Genomic DNA, 21733 nt, shown 5'->3' with positions numbered 1-21733 from the left:
CTACTGTCCTTTGAAACTATATTTATGTCTTGTGCTGAATCCCCTGCTATTTATGATTTAAATTAATGATATAAACTCTCAAATGACCAACAAAATTTTCAAGTTTACAGATGGCATTAAGATTTTTGAGGTGGCTAACTGTATCAAAGATGCTGCAGACTTACAGGGAGATTTAGATCATTCAATGCATTGTCTTACATTTAACAATCTAAAATGTAAGGCAATGCAAGTAGGTTTTCACAGTTCATGTTACTGTTACTAATTAAATGGTTATACATTAAATACTGAGGTTGAAAAAAAAATATCTTAGCGTTATGATCTAAAACAATCACTGAAGTCATCTTTATTGTAGCTAGCAATAGGGCTAATAGAAGTTTGGGTAGCATTTAGAGAAATATTGAATACAGGACAAGGAATATTATCATTTCACTATACAGATCACTTGTAAGGCCCCATTTAGAGCACTTTGTACAGTTTTGAGCTTCCTTCCTCAAGAAGGTTTGTTTATTTGTATTTTAATTTTGTGCAAAGCTGCACGAGGGCTATCTGTGCTAGTTGTACCTAATTTAGCAATGCACTTGGTTTGTCCTAAGAGGACAGACTAAAATCTCTAAACCTGTTTTCTCTGGAGAGGAGAAGGGTCAGAGGGAATTTGCTTGAAGTGTTTAAGATTATTAAGGGTGTTGATAATATAGATCCATCATATGTTTTTATGTTTAGCAGAGAAAACAATAGGAGAAGGGGTCATAAATATAAATTTTGACAATATGGGGGTTATGTGGAGTTTAGACAGTATTAGTTTTCAAACAGGGTGCATGGCTTTTAGAATGAGCTGCCTTCAAGGGTGAGGAAGGCAGAAACTTTAGTCAAGTTCAAGAAAATATGGGATGAGAACATGAGTAGTAAGGGGTGTTTATAGTTGGAAAGGATATCCTTGATGGGCTGGTAAGTTCCTTTTTTGTCCCTTCATAATTCTATAAATTTTCAGTTTATTTTCTTTATCTATTAGTGATTTTATTACTGCACACTTCAATTCTCTTAATCGTATGATATCATATGGTTGGTACAGGTAACATTTAAAATGACTGTATAGATCATATTCTAATCTATTTAATTCAATGTAAAATTAAAACAAAAAGTTAACATAGTAATGCATAAATTTCACGAGATAGTGACTAGGCCTACCCACTGAAAACATGAACAAAGGAACCAGGTGGGAAGTTTAGAACAAACTTTTGCAACTCTGTGAATTATTTTACAGATTTTTATCTATTTGTCATTCCTGAAAACTTTCATATTATTGCAGCTGCTGAAAGCTATAGAAAAATAATAGATTTGCATTCACTAAATGTACAAACTTTCCATGGCCAAGTACATTTTTTTGCAATAAATATGGAGTTGTTTTTTTTACCCAAGTGTAACCTATGAAGGTTCAAGAGAATATTTATTTTATCCATTTCAATAACAAATATTTATGTTACACATGACAACACTACTACACACTAAAAATGTAGCAGCTAACTTTTTTAACTTCTATTCAGCAAAAGCAGCAATTTAAAAATACAACAACAACCTGTATTACATATCGGGTTGTTTTAAATTTGTATAATGCTACATGAGGACTATCCATGCTAGCTGTCCTTATATTTAGCAGTGATAGATTAGAGGGAAAGCAACTAGTCAACACTACCCACCACCTACTCTTGGACTACTCTTTCACCAACAAATAGTGAGATTGTCCATCACATTGTAATGGTGCCATAGCTGAAACGGATGAGCATATTTAGTGTGATGAAGATTTGAACCTGCAATGCACAGATGATTGCAAGTCAAGAGCTCTAACTACTAAGTCATTAGATGCAGGTTTAGGATAAATACTTGTAATTTTCTGTTATATTCTTCAGATATTTTAGAAAGCAAAAAAGATAGTTTAATTTTATTTTATGAAATTAACCAAGCATGTATGGTAATAATATATTTGATTAACAAAGTTTTCTCAGTTTCAAAAACAAACTTACCATTCCAGTTTGGAAATACAATATACTGGCTGCTAAGAAACGTTTCCGTCTGGTGAAAAAGTACAGAAGTTGAGCTCCACCTCTCAAACACTAGACATTGAGAGTCAAACACTAAATATTTAACAGTCAGGAAACATTCAACATACAATTATTACATTCAAGTCTGTCTACAAACAAATTATTCTCAGATGTCTTTTGGAAGTTAATAACATTAAACATTTCTTAAAATAAGAAATATTACTTCTGAAATTAAAAACTGCAAAACACTCATTAAAAGATCTCTACAATAGTTATATATTAAAAACACAAACTTATTAACAGATAGTTTAATAAAATGTTTAAAACTAGAAAAGAATATTCTCACTAAAATGTAATGTTTTTTTCAAATGAGACACAAGATTCGAGTACTTTTGAATAGCTCATTATTTTTCTTCAGTGAAAGAAGAGATAGCTCACATTCAGTAAGCATGGACTGTAGTCCACAAGTGGAATACAAATTCTTCTTAAAAAGCTAACAGCACAGGATTCTGTATGATAACTTCTTAATCAGAAATCATAAAAATGTATTTATTTCACTAATTTGCAGTTTTATCCAATAAGACTAAAAGATGTCTAATAATATAGAAAACATGAATAAAAATAGTTATTATATTAAACACCTAAAATGACAGTTGGCTGTAAAATGCATGATGTGTGTTACCAAAAACAAACATGTATATACATGTAGAGAACATTCAAGATAATATATAAAACACGAGAATAATAGTTTTATCTAAAAAACAAACCAAATGAAAAAAGAAGACAAAGCAATAGTTAGATATACTAATATCATCTATAACAATAGTTAGGTAATAAAACTTGGCAAATGATACAAAAACACAGCTGTATAAAGCATGCAAGATAAAAAAATCACATAAAATGATAGTTTGGTATGATAAAAACTAAACACTATGACTAACTTTTTACAACATATCAAAGCATGTTCAGAAATATTAAAACACTGGTTAGGTGTTGCAAACACACCAAAGGATGCATTGAAGGTGAAAAAATGTCATTTAGATGTATAAAATAAGCAAACCAATATATACAGTTAAAGATTATGACAAATCATAAAGCAAAATATGTAAAACATTTAAAAGAGCAATGTCAGAAACACAGTGAACGATATAAAAGTTTTCAAAATGACAGAGAAAACACATACACACGAGAATTATATAAAACAGGTAAAGCAATAGTTAGGTATAGAAAATACACAAAACTGCAAGTAGCAAAAGAAAACATAAATCAGTGTAGAAAAAAATAAAGCAAAATTATCTAAAAAAAAAAACAACTAAAGAGAAAGTTATCAGTGTGAAACATAAAATGGAATAGAAAATAATAATGAACTATGGAATGGATAATAGGTAATAGAAAACAGTAACTAGGGATAGCAAAAGAAACAGTACATACCTGCCAAATAAGAGAGAGAATGCCTGTTAGTGAGCCAGAATTTGTGAAAGTCAAATAATGATTAATTTTTAAACTTTTTTTTTTACCTTTCTAAAACTTTTAGTTCTTATTACACAAGTTAACTTACTATGCATTAAATTCTCTTATTTAATGGAACATTAACCCTATAATGATGGCACCATTTTTAAAATCTGTGTATGTCACAGAATTAAATTCAAAATTTAAACTATTTTATAATCAATGTATTTTAATTAAATAATTTTTTATCATAGATTAAAATTCACAGTTTTATATTATCTCAGTTTTTATTTCTTTATTTTCAAAGAAACCTCTAAAACCATAATATTTCAGATTGTTGTCACTTGATACAAAATACTGAACTTCAGAGCCAATATACTAGAAACAAATGTGCAATACAGATGTATGCTTGCAGACATTCACATTATAAATATATAGCTTGTTTACGAGTAACTCGAGTCAAATTCTAAGAACCAATATTAGAGAAAAATTCTGTACAAATTATTTCAGTGCAGATCAGTCAATGCCCACTTCCAAAGTTGAAGCTGTATTTCTAAGTGACGCTTTTAACTTGAATGGCTTATAACCAATAGAAAGAACAGATTTCCCATTGGAACATCACCACATTAACAGTAAATGCAGACACACATCTGTTTTGTTACAAAGGTGAAATGAAGCTTAGACCACAGTTGAGTACTTGGTCCCTTACACTTGGCTATTTTTTCTCACCTCACATGTATTAGTTTGATAGATAGTTAAATTCCATTTATGTTTTACTTCTATATTTCAGTTAATTATAAAATATTTGTTTTAAAACTGGTATTTGAAATGTTTAATGACATTTTAAAGTTTATTCTATGATTTGCTTTGATCAACAGGTATTCATAAAGTGAATACAAGTACTATTCTGTTGGAGACAACCATCTCTGTCGATGTTAATGTTATATTGCCCACAGACACCTATTGATGCATGTGTTGGCACAAATAAGACAATGAAAGGAAAAATAAAACATTAAAAATAAACTAAAAAGTGAAAATGTAAAGGTGTGAAATTACACATAATCCAAATAAGTTGTTTTTGGGTTATTCAATGAAAAGATAATAGATATGTATATATATTTCCAATTGTTAACTTTTAATAGTTTATTGCACTGTACATCGATGATAATAGCTACAGTTATTGATGGTGTAGAGAAGATAAATAAAACAAACAATTATCCCGAAAAACTTTTGACAATGATTTAAGAGATTCTAGAAAATATAAAAGTTAAATGTGAAAACTGTAAGATAAAAGAATATTTTTATACTTAACATGAAAGTCACACACATTGCAACTGAAATAATGAGACCAAGCACCAGCTACATTAAATAACAAATGTTTGATAGAAATAGTAGAAAAAAGTTGGGGAATTTAATAAGCAAGCACACAATTATTAAAATTAATAATTTAACACTAAATTACAAATATTTGTTAAATAAGCTTTCTCAGTAATAAACAGCTTTATTAAAGATTGCAAAAACATGCTGATCAAACAAGGAAAAATTTAAATGGAATTATTTATCCACACATATAAATTATTATTCACATTGAATAAACTTGTTCCTCATTTATCTGAGTGCAGTTGTACCTTCACTTGAAAACTTTGATGGAGTTTCCAAAACCAATGATATAACTCACTTTAAAAAAAAAAAAAAAGGCTTGGACAACAAGTGTCACAATTATATCACCAAAATACTCAAGTTTTTAGTTACCTCATGCAAGCATATTTCTAATTACTAACAGATCACATTACCTACAGGCCAGCTGCGATGAGCAGGAACTTTAAAAGTAAAGGTACTTTTAAGTACCTAACTTATTCCTACAAATGTAGGTGTTTGACACAAGGATCTGGCACTACAGAAGGCTTTTAAGTCTCTGCAGGCACCAATCAGACCAAATAAGGACGTTTAACCAAATGTTTACTGGGTATTCATTTCAGCATGGGGTAAAAAAGGTTGGTGTGCATGCATTACAGCTGGGAACTGTTCACCATGAGCATTTCAGACACTATAAAAGCTAGTTTCAAGCCATTTTTAAGAAAACAAAATCAGAAATAAAGTTTATCATCTGTTAGTAGTTTAGTGTTTATTTGTTACATGTTGTATTAGAAGGAACAAATTAACTACTAGCTTGTGAAGATTTGAATGGTTAAAAAGTTAACTGATCCAAACAGACTTATTACAGAATGACCATTTAAAATTAAGGAAATAATGGTTATGGCAATTTATGAATCAGTGTAGACAAGCAAAATTGTTCTTTGTCTTAATAAACTCAATAAATGTTATGTATATATATATATATATATGAAGCCTTTGTCTCTTGATTCTAACTCTTATTATAAATGCTGGATAAATTTAAGTCACAAATTAAAAATTTGTCCACACATGAAATAATTGACATAACTGCTGTCTTGACAGTTTAAGAACTATTATCCTAAAGGAACAATTTTCTCCAACCTTAAATTTGTAAGATAAAAAGTAAGAATAAATAGGTGTATAGTTGCAAGTAAACTAGGTACTATTTAGGTGGATGTGAAGAACATACAGAGCTTGGAAATGGCTATGAGAGTTGATGTTAACCCTATCTTGGCATCACACATTGTTCACAAGACAGTGCTAAAGCTCCTACATATAAATATTTTTGCATTTTCTTAACATGCATCTGATGTCTGTAAGTATGGCAACAAAAAATGGTTCTTTTGGCTCAACATAAAAGATTAGAAGAAAGCTTCATGTGAGAATCACACATGACATTTTAAAGTGCATGTGAAAGATGGCAGACTGTTACTTTCACTCAAGAGAAAATGTAAGCCTAAAATGTTTAGTTGCTAAAACCATCTACTCCACTCTGTTTTACTAATACTAGAATAATATGCTTCACTCATACCTACTTAATTAAGTAGGTCAAATAAACATATCTAAAGAAAACATTAAATGTACTAAAACAGGAAAAAGGTTAAAAACTGAGCTAGGAGACACAAAAATCAGACTAAAAATTATCACCATTGAAAAAGAAAAACCATAATTAACACTCCATATGCAAACAGTCAGAACATATAATCACACTTGTCTGACAAAGTGCATCTAAGGAAATAACCATAGCTTTCCCATAAATTTATGGTAAAACTTACAAGGACATAGGATGTTTCTAAGATGTTGTTGGCAGAATATCATATTTGTGATATGCTCAAAAAGAAAACACCTTGAAATTAATGATGTATGTACAGGAGGATCAAATTAACCAAACAATGACATTTAGAGTATTTTATATTTATATTAAACAATTTTATTATAAAGATACATCAACAACCTTCACATTAGTTTATAATTCAAATTTTAATGCCATACAAGTTTTGATTACTTAATTTAAAAACATTTAAATAAATTTTCAATCTTCACTTCTTTGTGTCACATAATGCCATTCTGCTCTAATTCTCCACTCTAGATTTCCTTTCTTTATACATTTTTTTAAAATGTCCACCAATTATATACACCAACCATCAAAAATAACAGGCCAAATCTTAAAATATACACCTCCCACCTTTTCTATTTTCCAAGATAATACACTTGTTATACCTATAACAGAAGCTCCTTCCAACTTTTCACATTTTTAGACATTTCTTATTTACCTACACTTAAAGTGTGTGTGTTTTCTCATATCAAAGCCACATTGGGCTATCTGCTGAGTCCACCGAAGGGAATCTAACCCTTGATTTTAGCATTGTACACCCATAGACTTACCGCTGTACCAGCAGGAGACCTCACACTTAGAAGTCAATGGTATCATTTTATAGTGAATAGAAATTCCATTTTGTGAACCATACAACTATGAATCTTTATGTTAATTTATTACAGTAAAAAGAAAATTTCCTGAGCAGATACTGAGGTAAATAACAAAATATGTAGCATTTCTTATAAGTCAGTTAGAAAGCCAGATAAATTATAATACTTTTGAGAGTATTGCTGTTTGTGTTTAGAATACATGCCTTAAAGCGACATTAACCATTTTTTGAACAACCAACTTAGTAAGATAAATTTAAGGTTAATGAAAACAAGCTTCTGGCAACAAAAATATCTAATTCCTGAAGTGTTAAGTTTCCTTTTATATATGTAAAAACAGCTCGTTTGTGTTGAGAAAACTTTTTATGTAGAGGAGTGAACAATGTTTTGACCATCATCGGTCATCGTCAGTTCACAAAGAAAGAAAGAGGTAACTGACCACATGTTTAAAAGGAGTTGCATGACTGAGTGTTGGAATGTAGAGGGGCATGCTTAGATGTTTGAATATATAATTTTATATTATTTTTAATATAGGTATAAAGGTGTTTCTTTGTATTGGTTTATTTTGGGTTTAAGTTATTGTATAAGTAAGGCTTCTTTAATTTTGCATTTGTTTATGTTTGTTTCTTTATTTAGTATTTGAGTGTTTTCTATGGTTATGTTGTATTTATTTGACTTGCAGTGTTCGAAAACATGTGAAGGTGACTTTTTATGTTCTTTGAACCTGGTTTCCATTTTTCTACTTGTTTCTCCAATATAGAAGTCGTGGCAGTTATCACATTGTATAGTATATCACATTTACACAGTGTAGACCTCAGTTTTGTGCCTGGTTTTTGAATAAATTTGGTATTAACTGGAATGTCATATTTTGTTACTAGTTTTTGCCAAATGTTGGTTATTTTTCTGCTGATGTTGGGAATATATGGTATGCAGCAGTATATGGTTTCGTGATTTTTTTATTTGTGAGATATATTTACTTTTGTTAGTTGATTTTGCTTTCTATCCAGGTGTGTGCATATGTTTTCTACGGTTATTGATGTTGATGAAGTATTGTTTTATTTTGTCTAATTCATCGTTGCAAGATAGCCTTAGAACTCTATATCCGAGACCCTAACCCATCTATTGATATTCCCAGCAACCCTCATAGAATTCACCATGATGAAAACAAACTTCATGTTCAACAACCACAACTATATACAAACAAATGGCCTAAGCATGGACAACCCAGTATCACCAGTTCTAGCCAATATTTTTATGACACAAGTTGAAACACAAGCAATTAACACAGCATTACATCCACCACTATACTGGTACAGATGTGTAGATGACACTGTTGCAGAATTCACATCTACAGGACACACACTTTATTTTTTCAATCACATTAACGCTATACATCCCAACATCAACTTCACATGTGAACAAGAAGAAAGCAATCAAATATCATTTCTTAACCTCAAAATTACAAGAACCGATACACAATTTAAAACAAAATCCACCGAAAAATCACCCATACTGGACATACATTCCTTGGGACTCAGCACATGAAACAAAACAAAAACTCGATATACTAAGAAACCAAATAAACACAGCCATAAAACTATGCTCACCAGATAAAATTAACAATGAATTAGACAAAATAAAACAATACTTTATCAACATCAATAAGTTTCCTCCACAAACCTTAGAAAACATTATACGCACACACCTAGACAAAAAGCAAGATCAACCAACAAAAGTAAATATATCTCACAAATCAAAAAATCACGAAACCATATACTGCTGCATACCATATATTCCCGACATAAGCAAACAAATAACCAACATTTGGCAAAAACTAGTAACAAATTATGACATTCCAGTTAATATCAAATTTATTCAAAAACCAGACACAAAACCGAGGTCTATACTATGTAAAAACTACACTGACGCCAAACACCACACCAACATTATTTATAAAATACAATGTGATAACTGTCACAACTTCTACATTGGAGAAACAAGTAGAAAAATGGAAACCAGATTCAAGGAACATAAAAAGTCACCTTCACACGTTTTCGAACACTGCAAGTCAAATAAACACAACATAACCATATAAAACACTCAAATACTAAATAAAGAAACAAACATAAACAAATGCAAAATTAAAGAAGCCTTACTTATACAATAACTTAAACCCAAAATAAACCAATACAAAGAAACACCTTTATACCTATATTAAAAATAATATAAAATTATATATTCAAACATCTAAGCACGCCCTCTACATTCCGACACTCAGTTACACAACCCCTTTCAAACATGTGGTCAGCTTCTGGTCAGTTACCTGTTTTTTTCTTTGTGAACCTGACGATGACCGAGAAGGATGAAACGTTGTCCACTCCTCTACATAAAACATTTTCTCAACCCAAACGAGCCTTTTTTACATATATATTTTCTCTGCAAGTGGGTTTTCTCGACATCACTGATTAAGTTTTTTTTTATTCATATATATTGTCATTTATTGATATACACACATTTTAACAAACATAACTAACATTTAAAAATAAAAACTTATTGGGCTAGAAGAAAAATAAATTATCTGAAAAAAAATTTTTTTAACTGAGAAATTCATGAAGAACATAGATACAACATTGTAACATGAAATTTTGTTTACCTTATGCTCTCTACACTGTCACTGGGTGATCTACTTCTAATTTCAGTAGTTAGGCAATATTTAAAGGGAAATAAAACAATGAACTTGTATGACAAAAGATGTCAACTGTAATAAGTCTGATGATAATTAGGATAAAAAAAACTTAATTTTCTGGTGCAATCTGCAGAGATTTTAGAAAGAAAATGGGGCAATTTAAATATATTTTTACAGTGATTAAAAGATTGATCAAACAAACCAGGCTTGTACTGCATTAGGCTAGAAATTGTAACAGATAAAATATGCATTATAACTTGACAACTATAACTATTACAACAGAAGGGGTTTTAAGAATGTGCTCTAATTTACTTGAAGACATCAAGCAGAATGTTTAAACTATATAAAATTGCACTACTATCAGTAAGAATAAATAGTTGACTTGCAATAGTGACTCAGGTAAAAAAACTCTACATTTCAATATCAAGAGACAAACTGAACTGACATAAAATGACTTACAAAACAACTACAAAGGATCTATCAGGATATGAATACCTAATACAAGAATATTTTCAGTTCCAACATCAATATACAATTATGCACTGATTGAAAAATAATAATTATTAATGACTCATAAAACATGATGGAAAATAAACCCAATAGACAGTAGCAAAAAGTGGGAATTTTAGAATGATTAATCATAAAACAAAAATATTTAACTTCCAGTTTAAACATGGTTTTTATGGACATGCAAGTGTCAACTTATTAAACAAAATAGGGAAACCAACAAAGGAAATCACAATAATGTTGAGACAGCAAAAACCATGTTCTCTGTAGCAAGAAACCCTCAGCTTTTATAAAAAAAAATCCTCAGAAAGTAGCATAAAAAGATTCATCTAAAATACAAAGTTTTATTTTAAGGAAAACCCATATGGCTTGTCTATTAAGTAATATATTGAAGGAAATCTACCATGATGTAGAATAAGTGAGTACAATTACAACATTCAATGCATTGTGAAAAGAGCTCCAAAAGACATGGGGCATTCTTGGTGCCCTTGCAGGTTTAGAACAGACCATGTTCAACTATCCATTCTTCCTCATTAATGACATCATACAAGGACGATAATATTCAAGACTGATTAGCCCACATGGTCTTTGAGGACAAAGCAAAGAAGCCTATTTGTAGTTTAATCAATGTTCAATTCTATTCCTAAGAATTTCAAAAAATGGTAGAATATATATCAGATAAGAGTGAAATAAAAAAAAAAAGTCCAAAACTTCAAACAACATAATGAACTCCATTATAATCACATAATGAAAAGCTGCATTTAAATAACAAATTTCATGAGTTATTTTAACCATTATGTTGGCTTAGTTATTATTTGAATACTGGTATAATTACCGAGATGTTGGTCAATATTTTGAAACATATAGTTACAACTTATAATTGAAAGGTGTAATAGTGATCCATGACAGTTAACTGAATATTAACTGAAGTCATAAAATATTAAATAAAACTTTCTCTGACAGAAACTTTTAAATGGGGGGAATGATACAAGTTGAGCATTAAATAAGAATTTATACAACTTAGCATTATCGTGTGTGTGTGCACATGAGGATTTAACTGTTACTTTTACACATTTGTTGATCAATCAGCAGCAGTTTTGACACACTGATATTGGATGGCAGATCATGAGATGGTTATCCCCTCCCTAATCTAATTTCACATTGCAAAAATTCTTGGAAACAGAATGTCTTTTTTTTTTTTCAGTATTGGTACCTTAATATATATTTATTGCACTTTTAATATTTACAATGTTAAGAAAAACAGAAGCACAATTCCCTATCCTTTGTCACAAATGAGTTTTATTTCACCCGTCCAACACATGGATACCCCAGGTAGATAATAAATAACCAATAAATCAGTAAAATGAATAAGCAAGAGAAAATAGTAGTCAGTGAGCAAGTCAAACATAAAATTGAAATAAATTATAAAATAAGAGTTTTCAGTAATAGCAGGTGTTGTACAAGCTCAAGTGGATGCTACCCAAACTACTAAGATAAATTATGTCGAACCATTTAACTATTTCTATAAGCCTGTTCAACCCAGTAGGAATTTTGTGTTTCTACCCATATACACAGTTGATACATTGAATTCATAAAACTATAGAAGTTATCAAAAGTCCTTTTTCACAATGTTTCTCTATTTTTACATAATACTACAATATTTATTTCCTAAGTTTAAGAGAAATTTCATAAAAAAATTCAAAATATATTTTAGGTAAAAAATAAATGCCCTCTGTAGTGAAATAATAGTCTTTTGGAAACTTTAAAAACCTTTCACATCATAATTACAACAAAGTGCTCCATATATGATCAATATTCTAACTATTTTGGCATATAAGTCAATGCCTCCCTGGTGTGTACAAGTCTATCCTAAAATTGCAAGCAATCACTGCTTCTCTTGTCATGATCTAATGTAACAACCTATATATCGTGTTTGGTGATAGTGTTAGAAGATTATGAAAGCCCCTTTAACTGTGCTTTGAAAAAAATGCATACATCATATGCTTTACTCATGTACTTGTAATGAAGAAGTTGGTTTGTAACAATGTTCCAAATGTAACAGAAAAAATTTGCTAGCAGTTACTGAATATTTATCTACAGTATGTAAAAATATGCTATATTGTTTAATATTTGTTCCAATTATTGTATTATAGTATTGGCTCAAAATTGATACTTTTGTGAAACAAGCACTAATTTACAGGATTAAAAAATTAAAAACGATTGAATGCAAGATCTTGCAAATGAACAAGTGATAAAAAAAAACGTGCATGTTACTGGCAATAGAACATTTATTCAATGATTTTGATAAGATTGTTTTATTGCCTAAGTAAACTTGCTTAGGACCCGATCAAATATAAATTTGAAATATACCTATGAAGAAAGTTTAAAATTTGTTGGACATATACACACAATATCCTAATTAAGAATAACAGACTTCCTTATTGTTTCACTTAGAAATTTTTGTTCTGACATAATAATTGCATTCATAAAATTACAAAAAGAACACTTAAGAGAAACAAAACTTTAACTTTACAGAATGATAAAGCATTATAAGAGGCTTGTTTGTTTGTTTTGTTTTGTTTTTTGGAATTTTGCACAAAGCTACTCGAGGGCTATCTGTGCTAGCCGTCCCTAATTTAGCAGTGTAAGACTAGAGGAAAGGCAGATAGTCATCACCACCCACCGCCAACTCTTGGGCTACTCTTTTACCAACGAATAGTGGGACTGACCATGACATTATAACGCCCCCACGGCTGGGAGTGTGAGCATGTTTGGCGACGCGGGTGCGAACCCGCGACCCTTGGATTACGAGTCGCACGCCTTACGCGCTTGGCATTATTAGAGGCAATAACAAATGTAATCAGCATTAAAAATAATGTAATAAAATTACATTCACTTGAGAGAAAACTATCAAAAGGTTACATTCTCTCAGGCTCAAATTTTCATTTAAACCAAGCAATGTGTTCATCTTCATTGATAAGTAAAGGAATACAGATTGGCCAAGCAATCCCAATTGAAAAATAACTAAAAATATAAAGTTCCTCAGTCAAAGTTAAATTTTCAAAAGATAATTCTTTGATCCCTGGTAACTATTTTAATCTATTTCTCATAAACATTTCTTACTGTAATTTTTCCCACAATTTCAAAGGTGATGTTGCATAAAAACTAAATATATCAAAATTAAGATATTTCATTTTTCAGGAACTACACACATTTTGCAAAACTCCTCTCAAGTTTTAAATAATCACCTACTAGTTTTATTTTTCTAGAATTAAATATGACCTGAACTACGTGAACCTAATTCATTTTAAAGTAGCCACGTCTGGTAGAAATAAATTGGTTTATCATTCACGAGGATTAAAAAAAATTGCTTATTGAGCTACATGCAGTTGTGTCATTAACTGTAACCTTGGATAGTATTTCCTAAAGCATAACCCTAAACTGTCTACAAAAGTTCTGTAGCACATCACAGTTATCTCGGAATAAAAGCACTGATTGTCACTGCAACATTCAATAACTTCTCTAACTACCTAAACATAAAATTAATGGAGCTCCCAGGAGAGGTGAATGTACCTCATTAGTTTTTACAAGCATGGATGTTTAACGAGATAGATTTAACTCTGCAGAAAAATAAGTAAAAATCACAACTAAGTTCCTACTGGTTCTAATTAGACCAAACAAACATGCTAACCACAAGCCCTCTGGGTATATATTTTAGTGAGGACTCAAGGGGTTAGTGTACATGAATAAGGAAAAAAAATTGCCAAGTCACCATAACTATCTCAGGCATAATAAAAGATTGTACTGAGCTAACATGAAGAAATCAAAAATAAAATCATGCAGTTATCCATCTCTTTTCACACTTCAAGATGACAACCCAGAATATTCACATGAAATAAGTGCCGATTTGTTTTATGTTAAATTAACAGAAATAGAGGGAAAAACTTGTGAAAAGTATGAATGTGTGTTTATTTGTTGTGGCTTAATACAAATCTATGCAATGGACTATCTGTGCTGTGCACACCTCTGGTATAAAAACCTAAGTTATAGCAGTATAAATCCTCAGACTTACCACTGTTGTACCACTGGGGAGCTATGAATCATTAAAAAGGCAACTGATTTAAGTGGATTTAAGGTACAAATACCAAAACTTGAGGAAAATTATGGTGATGTATGATTTGAAGTATACTCAAGCAAACTGTATTTTTCATAATGAATACAATGTTTTATTTGTATCGCATGTCTCGCTCTTTAGTACAATTCTCACTGTAAGCATTCGTAAAAGTTGGATGAACTTAGGAGCCACATCTCATTGATTATAAATTATGTGTACACAACCTAATGAGGAAATATAGCCTTATCCAAATCTTGCATGGGTCAGGTGAAAGCACATCACATGAGATAAAAGTAAATGATACTATTTTTGTATTTACTTTAGAAAATTTGCCAAAATTAAATTTTCTTCTTAACAAGTATGCACCAAAGTGAGTGTTTAAATTTGTCACATGAATAATTCTTTTTAAATATAAAATATTATATCAAACTATTTTTTAAGACTAGTTAAATCTCAAGAAGTAATGTCTTTCAGAAACTTCTTGACAAAATTATGCTACTTATGATTAAAAATACATTTTTGTTTTATATTATGATGGAGTAGGTGATACTGGATAAATATCATTGTAATGTCACAGGATGTAAGTTTTTCAGTAGCAACTGTTTGTCGAGCTGTACCACAAAATCTACGTTCTATATTGTATTACCTAGAGAAAATTTCAATCTAATTTCCAGTTGTAAATTTTCAAATTTAGCAATGAATTAATGACATCATTATGAAGTGATGATGAGCTCACAGAATTGCATTAAATCTTATATCCAAGATCATATCTAAGTATCGTAAACTACATATATTTGAAAGGATAATGAAAATGAATGATTTTCTTACCAAAGAATTTAAGTACAAGGTTAATCTGCACAAATTGCTCAAGGAAATTGATTTACCAGAAAATACGAATAAACTGTGGTAAATGTATTTACTTAAAATATTTTTGTAAAAAGTTGGTTCTTTATTTTTATTAAAGTATTTGTTATGAACTGTTATGCTGGTAACAAGCCCCAACCTCATAATGAGAAATCATGTGGTACCATTTTGATGGTTTTATCTTTACATTTATAAAACTGCTGATGGATGTAAACAAATGGTATGCTACATTTATTTCACTGATTTGTTTATTAATAACTCATTTTCTTAGTTACTATTTTAGTTTTGGTTTCAGTCTTTATTAGACCCATGTATCAACTTTCCTTGTTCAGTGATATATAAAATAAATATGATAAACATAAGTTACAGAGCAGTGTAAAATATACTCTAATAAAAAAAAAATTGTTGGAATCTCTCATGTAAGCAACATGTCACTGAATCTTAGACTTTTACACAGCAATATGCTTTACTTGGTAGATATGTTGAAATGCAAGACAGAATTAAGGACATCATGTTTGCTGAAACAGCTCCACATCTCTATCACAGGAAACATTAACAGAATCTAAAGTAACAAAAATAAAATTAGACCAAAAGTAAAAATCCAAAATGAGACTGAAACAAAACCAACAACAAAGACCACATCAAGATGAATCTATGGAAAACACATCTTTGAAAACAAGTATCTGATCGTAAAAAACATATTGTGCAAAAGGTTTTGAAGGGGCCCTTCCACAATGCTTGTATGAAAGCCATTACGATTAATTCTTCTAGAGTAAGGAGAATACAAACAGTGATAACATGTTCAAACTGAATCTGCTCACTAAAGTTGAAAATGCCTTTAACTTAAATATGAAGCATCAGCAACCATGCCTAACAAATGAAACATTTAGAAACTTTGGATTGGGTAAAAGAAATGCCATGAGATCATGTAAATGAAAGATTAATAAGTGATATCAAAATCTGTTCTTATTGCATAAAGAAAGGCAAATGAGACACTAATACTTAGAGAAGGTCTGAAACTGAATGTCAATATTAAAGATAAAGCCTTCAAAAAGCCTTTTAACTACTATGTACTAAGAATGCAAAGACTACCAAAGATTTCTCTCCTAAATTAGAATGAATACCAGATGGGCATATTGAAGGACTGTAGCAGAGATTACAAAGAGTTCAACATTATATGGCTCTTAATGTGTTGGCAGTGAAGTTTAATTAGTGACAAACATAACCTTGAAGATACCGTAGATGAATCTTCAGTCAACATCAGTTCTTGACTCAGATCAGTAATCTGACAAAAACTTAAATGGAGACACTATTCCATACACACAATCCTGAATCGAGAGACATGTATAAGGTATGCTACATACCAGTGGCAGTCAAAATGTGAAATACAGTGAAGTCTGCCAAACCACAACCATTCAATTTGGTCAACATACAGCTCTACAATTAACAAGTCACCATTACAGAATATTAGCATTGTCTGTTATTTAGCAGTAGTCCAACTCAAAGCAAATTTACAATTCTGAAACAAGCTAAACTCAGTAACATCACTACTGGGGAAGGTAAGACACCCATTGTCACTTTTGATAGGGACATATGATTGAAGGACTGAAGAGAAGTCGACAAATCAGCATGGCACTTCATATGATAATTTCTCCTTTAAAGTGTCTTGGAAAGTATATAAAAAGTAGCAACATTGACCTAGCCTAGAAAATTGAGGAAGTTTATAGATCTGTGACAGCTAGATAAATATTTAACATCAGTTTTAGTTCTTGATAGCCTTCAAGAAATATAAATCAATATTATATTCCACAAAACACAGCCATCTTTAAACTTTTTGCATGTGATTATTCTATATTTTTTGGTGTATTATTTAATAAAAAAAAATTAGTGCATCACTACCATTAGTATAACGTGTGACATCAACAGTCGACAGAAGAAAAAAACAGTGTGTGTGTTTTCCTTATAGCAAAGCCACAGTGGACTATCTGCTGAGTCCTCCAAGAGGAATCGAACCCTTAATTTTAGAATTGTAAATCTATAGACTTACCACTGTACCAGCAGGGGACAAAAAAAAAGATGAGAAAGTGTTTTGTCTTGTTTTTCATGTTGGTTTTTTTAATATTATAAAAGTAACTAAAACAAAAAATAAATATCTCTTTACATTAGTTAGGTCAGATAAACTAAATAAGAATAAAAATGTTTCATGAAGCATGCTTGCAATTACGTTGTTGGTAATGTAATTCACCAGTTTAACAGGAGCTCCATGTTCCTCATATGGTTTACAACTTATGGCACAAAAATGGCAGTCACACAATTCAAACAATAAAATTTAGGTTTAAATAGGTGTATACTGTTGAGTTTAAGGCTATCTAGGGTAAAGAAATGTAGTTTCATATTACAAATTGAAGTAATTCTAGAAAAAAACACAAGAGTTATTTCATTTATTTCAATTTGTTTTTGGTGATTATGAATGAAGTTAGTCAAAATGACCAACATTGTATGGAGATAAAATATAATGTTTCACTGAAAAGAAATATTTGAAATATATTTAGGAGGTATTTCAAGAATAAATAATTGAAATTTAAGATAAAGAAAGGAATTAACTTTAAACACGAAAATCACTTTGCACTCAAATTAGTAATAAAAACTTAATATGTTCATGGACAAATCTTTTTAAAAATTATTCATTAAATACATGCTTTTCTTTGTATGTAAAAGACTTATGTTTACTGAAAGTCTTAAAATTTGTAAAAATATACAAACTGCATTAAATATTGGTAGTAATAAAACTATAAAACATTTAAAGTACAAAGTGGTACCTGCACAGTCAATTCCACTGAGCCTGTGTAGTATTAAATAATGAAAGGTAAATGTAATTTTATTAAATAAAGTTTGTTTCTGTGCTGTACAAGTTTGTTTTCAAACAGACCAGGATTTATTGATCTAAAGTTCTAAACACACAATGCCTGCAAGAAAGTACAGCTTAAACAGCATACATTAAAATAATAGAATAAGGAAAATTTAAGCAAAAGGCATAAAACTGCCACAAATGTTTTGCACATCATGGCTGGAGAAGTGACTGAGATTATAAAATTAGTGACATTTATTACCTTCATCTGTATAGAATTATTCCATTCTCTACATAAACGTTCTGCTCTTGTATCTTTCCATGTGATAAGATTGTGAAATGGCTGTCCTGTCTCCCTGAAAATTCATACACACAAACCCTGTATTTTTAATAAAACAATATTGTTTTACAACTTCGAGTTCTCAAAACATTTATTTTTAATTTACTAGTCAAAATTTCTATCTTATCTTTATCATGCTGCTACAGTTAACGTAGCACAAAAAAACACGAGATATTGTTAGTCGGCCAAATACTTGCTTTGTACACATAAGAACTATAGGAAAGTAATAATTATCAGACTTAAGATTTGGAAATGCAACAATCATGACAATTTAAAATATTCTACACTTTCAACTCTTTATGGAAGGTTTGAAACTTATTTAAATTTGATATACAACTCTGAACATGTTGGATACTTATATAAAATATGCTAGACTAAAATGAGAAATTATGTATAATACACAAGTTTAATTTTTCTTACATCTAAAAAAAATAAAAAGTTATGAGTACTTTTTCATCCAATTAACAGATATCTCTAATTATAAAGAAATAATACTGAGCCAGGTTTAACTCAGAATTGTGAATCTTAATGATTTCTGGTGGTATTTCAAAGGTCAGCTGGAATCAACAGACTCAAAACTTATGAAACATCCTTTATTATTTACCTACTCATATCTCCTCACTTGTTTTAAATTAGTTTAGACTGATAGTATTTTTACCTAATTTAGATAAGTTCACTTTCACTATTAGTCAATAGATCAACTTTCAGATAAATAGTTGTGTATATAAGTAGATCTGCTCAAAAATGTAGTCTGAAACTTTTTATATAAATAACAAAATCATTCTTTGGTTTGTTTGTTTTTTGTTTCATTAACATGGAAGTGCAAAGTTAATTGAACTCTTAATCAAACACCAAATAAGTGTAGCCAACCATGGTTCCAAGTCATAACCCTTTTGGCACGGTTGGCGACTGCAGTCGACTTGAAGGCTCAGCACTTTGAGTGGCATTTTGGGTGTGAGTAAGGCCAGTGCCAGATGGGTTCCAAAAATGTTATCACTCAAGTAGAAATAGATCCAAGTTTTGAAAGCCAACATTTACTTTAATGGTTTCAATAAATTTATAACTGTGGACAAAACATGGGGTTCACAACTTTCACCCTGAAAAAAACGTAACATTTGCAATAAAAACACTTAAATTCACCATCCCAAGAGAAGTTCAAGTCAAAACACTGCTTGAAAAGTCATGTCATAAGCTTTTTGGAATGCCAAGGGTAATTTACTACTAAATTATTTGAAAAGGTGTCAACCCATTCCAGGAGATTTCCATGCATCCCTAATCAATAATTTAAAAAAAATAAATAAAAGAAAACAGTGTGGTCTTTCATCAGGATAATATCCCAGATCACGAATCAAATGTTGCTTTGAACACTATCCATGAAGCTGGCTTTAAAGTATTCAATCAATTTCTTTACTCACCATAATTAGCTAGTTTAAGTGTATAAAACTGGGTCAAGATCATGTTGCAAAATAAATTATAGTTGTACCAGTGACCTTTCTTTATAGGTTGTACCAAACTTTGGACATTCCTCCTACTTCTCACACTTGAAATAACAAGACACAGTTAAAGTATAATTATGCCATACACTGATGTTAAAATTATAATGCCTATTTAGGATTAATTAATAAAATAATTTGTGCATTAATAGAATAATTATATTTTCATTCTAATGAAAAAACTTCATTTTAAATGTCATAAAATAGTCTAACCAAGTGTTATTTCTGGAAATATCTTCCATTTCTAGTTCCAATATTTATAAAACCATTTGCATCAATCAATGAAAAAAATTTAGTGTATATCAGTGAACTTGTGTGAATTTGTGTTTACATTACATTGTACAAAGGATCAGTGGCAATGTGACATCTGATTTTCCTAAAAACATAACCAGAGATAGGTTTTCTGTTAACATAAAAACACATCTTTCAACCAAATTTCGATAAATCATCCATATTTCATGCTGCACAGAAATATGCCTGTTTTGTGTAACAAAATAAAACTAAAAACTAATAATAGTTTAAATAATATGTTCACTAAGATATATTGCTAAATTCAGTTATGTAACCAATAGAAGCATCCAAAGAAAACTTTTTAAATGTTCTACTTTAATATAAACAAAAGTAGTGAAAAACTTTACTGTGACAATATGGTGGCATTACAAAAATCAAGGTCTTAAAAGGCAAGAATTTTTTTTTAAATTTTCTCAAAATAGCACAAAAAAAATTATTGGATTCTATTGGATTATTCAATAAAAGTGCAAGATACATTACATTTAATGATAACAAAAGCATATTTCTTTGACATTATTAAGTACCATTCATAAAATGATAAGTCCAATACAATAGCTCTACTTAAATTTTTTTTTAATACAAACATGACACTTTATGCATCCATTTCTTCATTGAAACACACACACTTAATATTTACAGCACAAAAACTAACTAACAGACTAACTAGCAAACAGTAACAGAGAATTTAGCCAAATCATGCAATGATTACTTGTTAACTACAAACAAACTCAGTAATCTAATCCATACTAACTAGGTTTTTATATATGCAAATTGTTCCTGATCTTCCAAGAAAGTTCTAGCCACTAAAGCCATACCTATTACCTTCCAACCAAAAAGAAAAAAAAAAGAGTAAAAACCAGTCTACAACAAAATTACTATGAGCCAAAGAGAGGGTCTGAAGTCCACTGTCAAGTAATAAAGTTAAAACAAAAACATATGAAAAACATAGAAGTTGAAGCTGTTAGGATAAATAATAATAAGAGCTGTGTTTTTTATTTTATTTCATACCCTTCAACTTTTCACTTTACTGCACATTGATGACTTTACTAATTAATGTTAGGATATAAAAAATAAGATAATGTTAGGAAAACAAAAACCAACACTCATTTAGGAGATTCCAGATATTATTCACATGAATTATGAAAACTGTAAGGTAAAAAGAAGTATCTTTATTCTACACATGAAAATCTTTCACTCAAACTAACTCGATAAAGGTTTTGTAACTTCACAGACAAATCTTTAGTAAAAATACTATTAAAATAATTTGATTTATTTTGTGTACAACA

The 21733-nt window shown here is 30.2% G+C and overlaps 1 protein-coding gene across 1 annotated transcript in view; it reads right to left on the bottom strand.

The window, feature by feature from the left end:
- LOC143240579 (glycerol kinase 5-like) overlaps window positions 1-21733 on the bottom strand; it is a 64433-nt gene that overhangs the window by 30440 nt on the left and 12260 nt on the right. Inside the window, exons 5-6 of the mRNA XM_076483244.1 lie at window positions 18586-18679; window positions 2019-2108 (exon numbers count right to left, since the gene is read on the bottom strand). Of these exons, the coding sequence (XP_076339359.1) occupies window positions 2019-2108; window positions 18586-18679 (184 nt within the window). The remainder of the gene's footprint in view (window positions 1-2018; window positions 2109-18585; window positions 18680-21733) is intronic.

Source organism: Tachypleus tridentatus, chromosome 13, assembly GCF_004210375.1.
Source record: "Tachypleus tridentatus isolate NWPU-2018 chromosome 13, ASM421037v1, whole genome shotgun sequence".
Lineage (NCBI taxonomy): Eukaryota > Metazoa > Arthropoda > Merostomata > Xiphosura > Limulidae > Tachypleus > Tachypleus tridentatus.
Note: the sequence above shows the minus strand (reverse complement) of the source record. Positions and strands in the feature narration are given on the sequence as shown.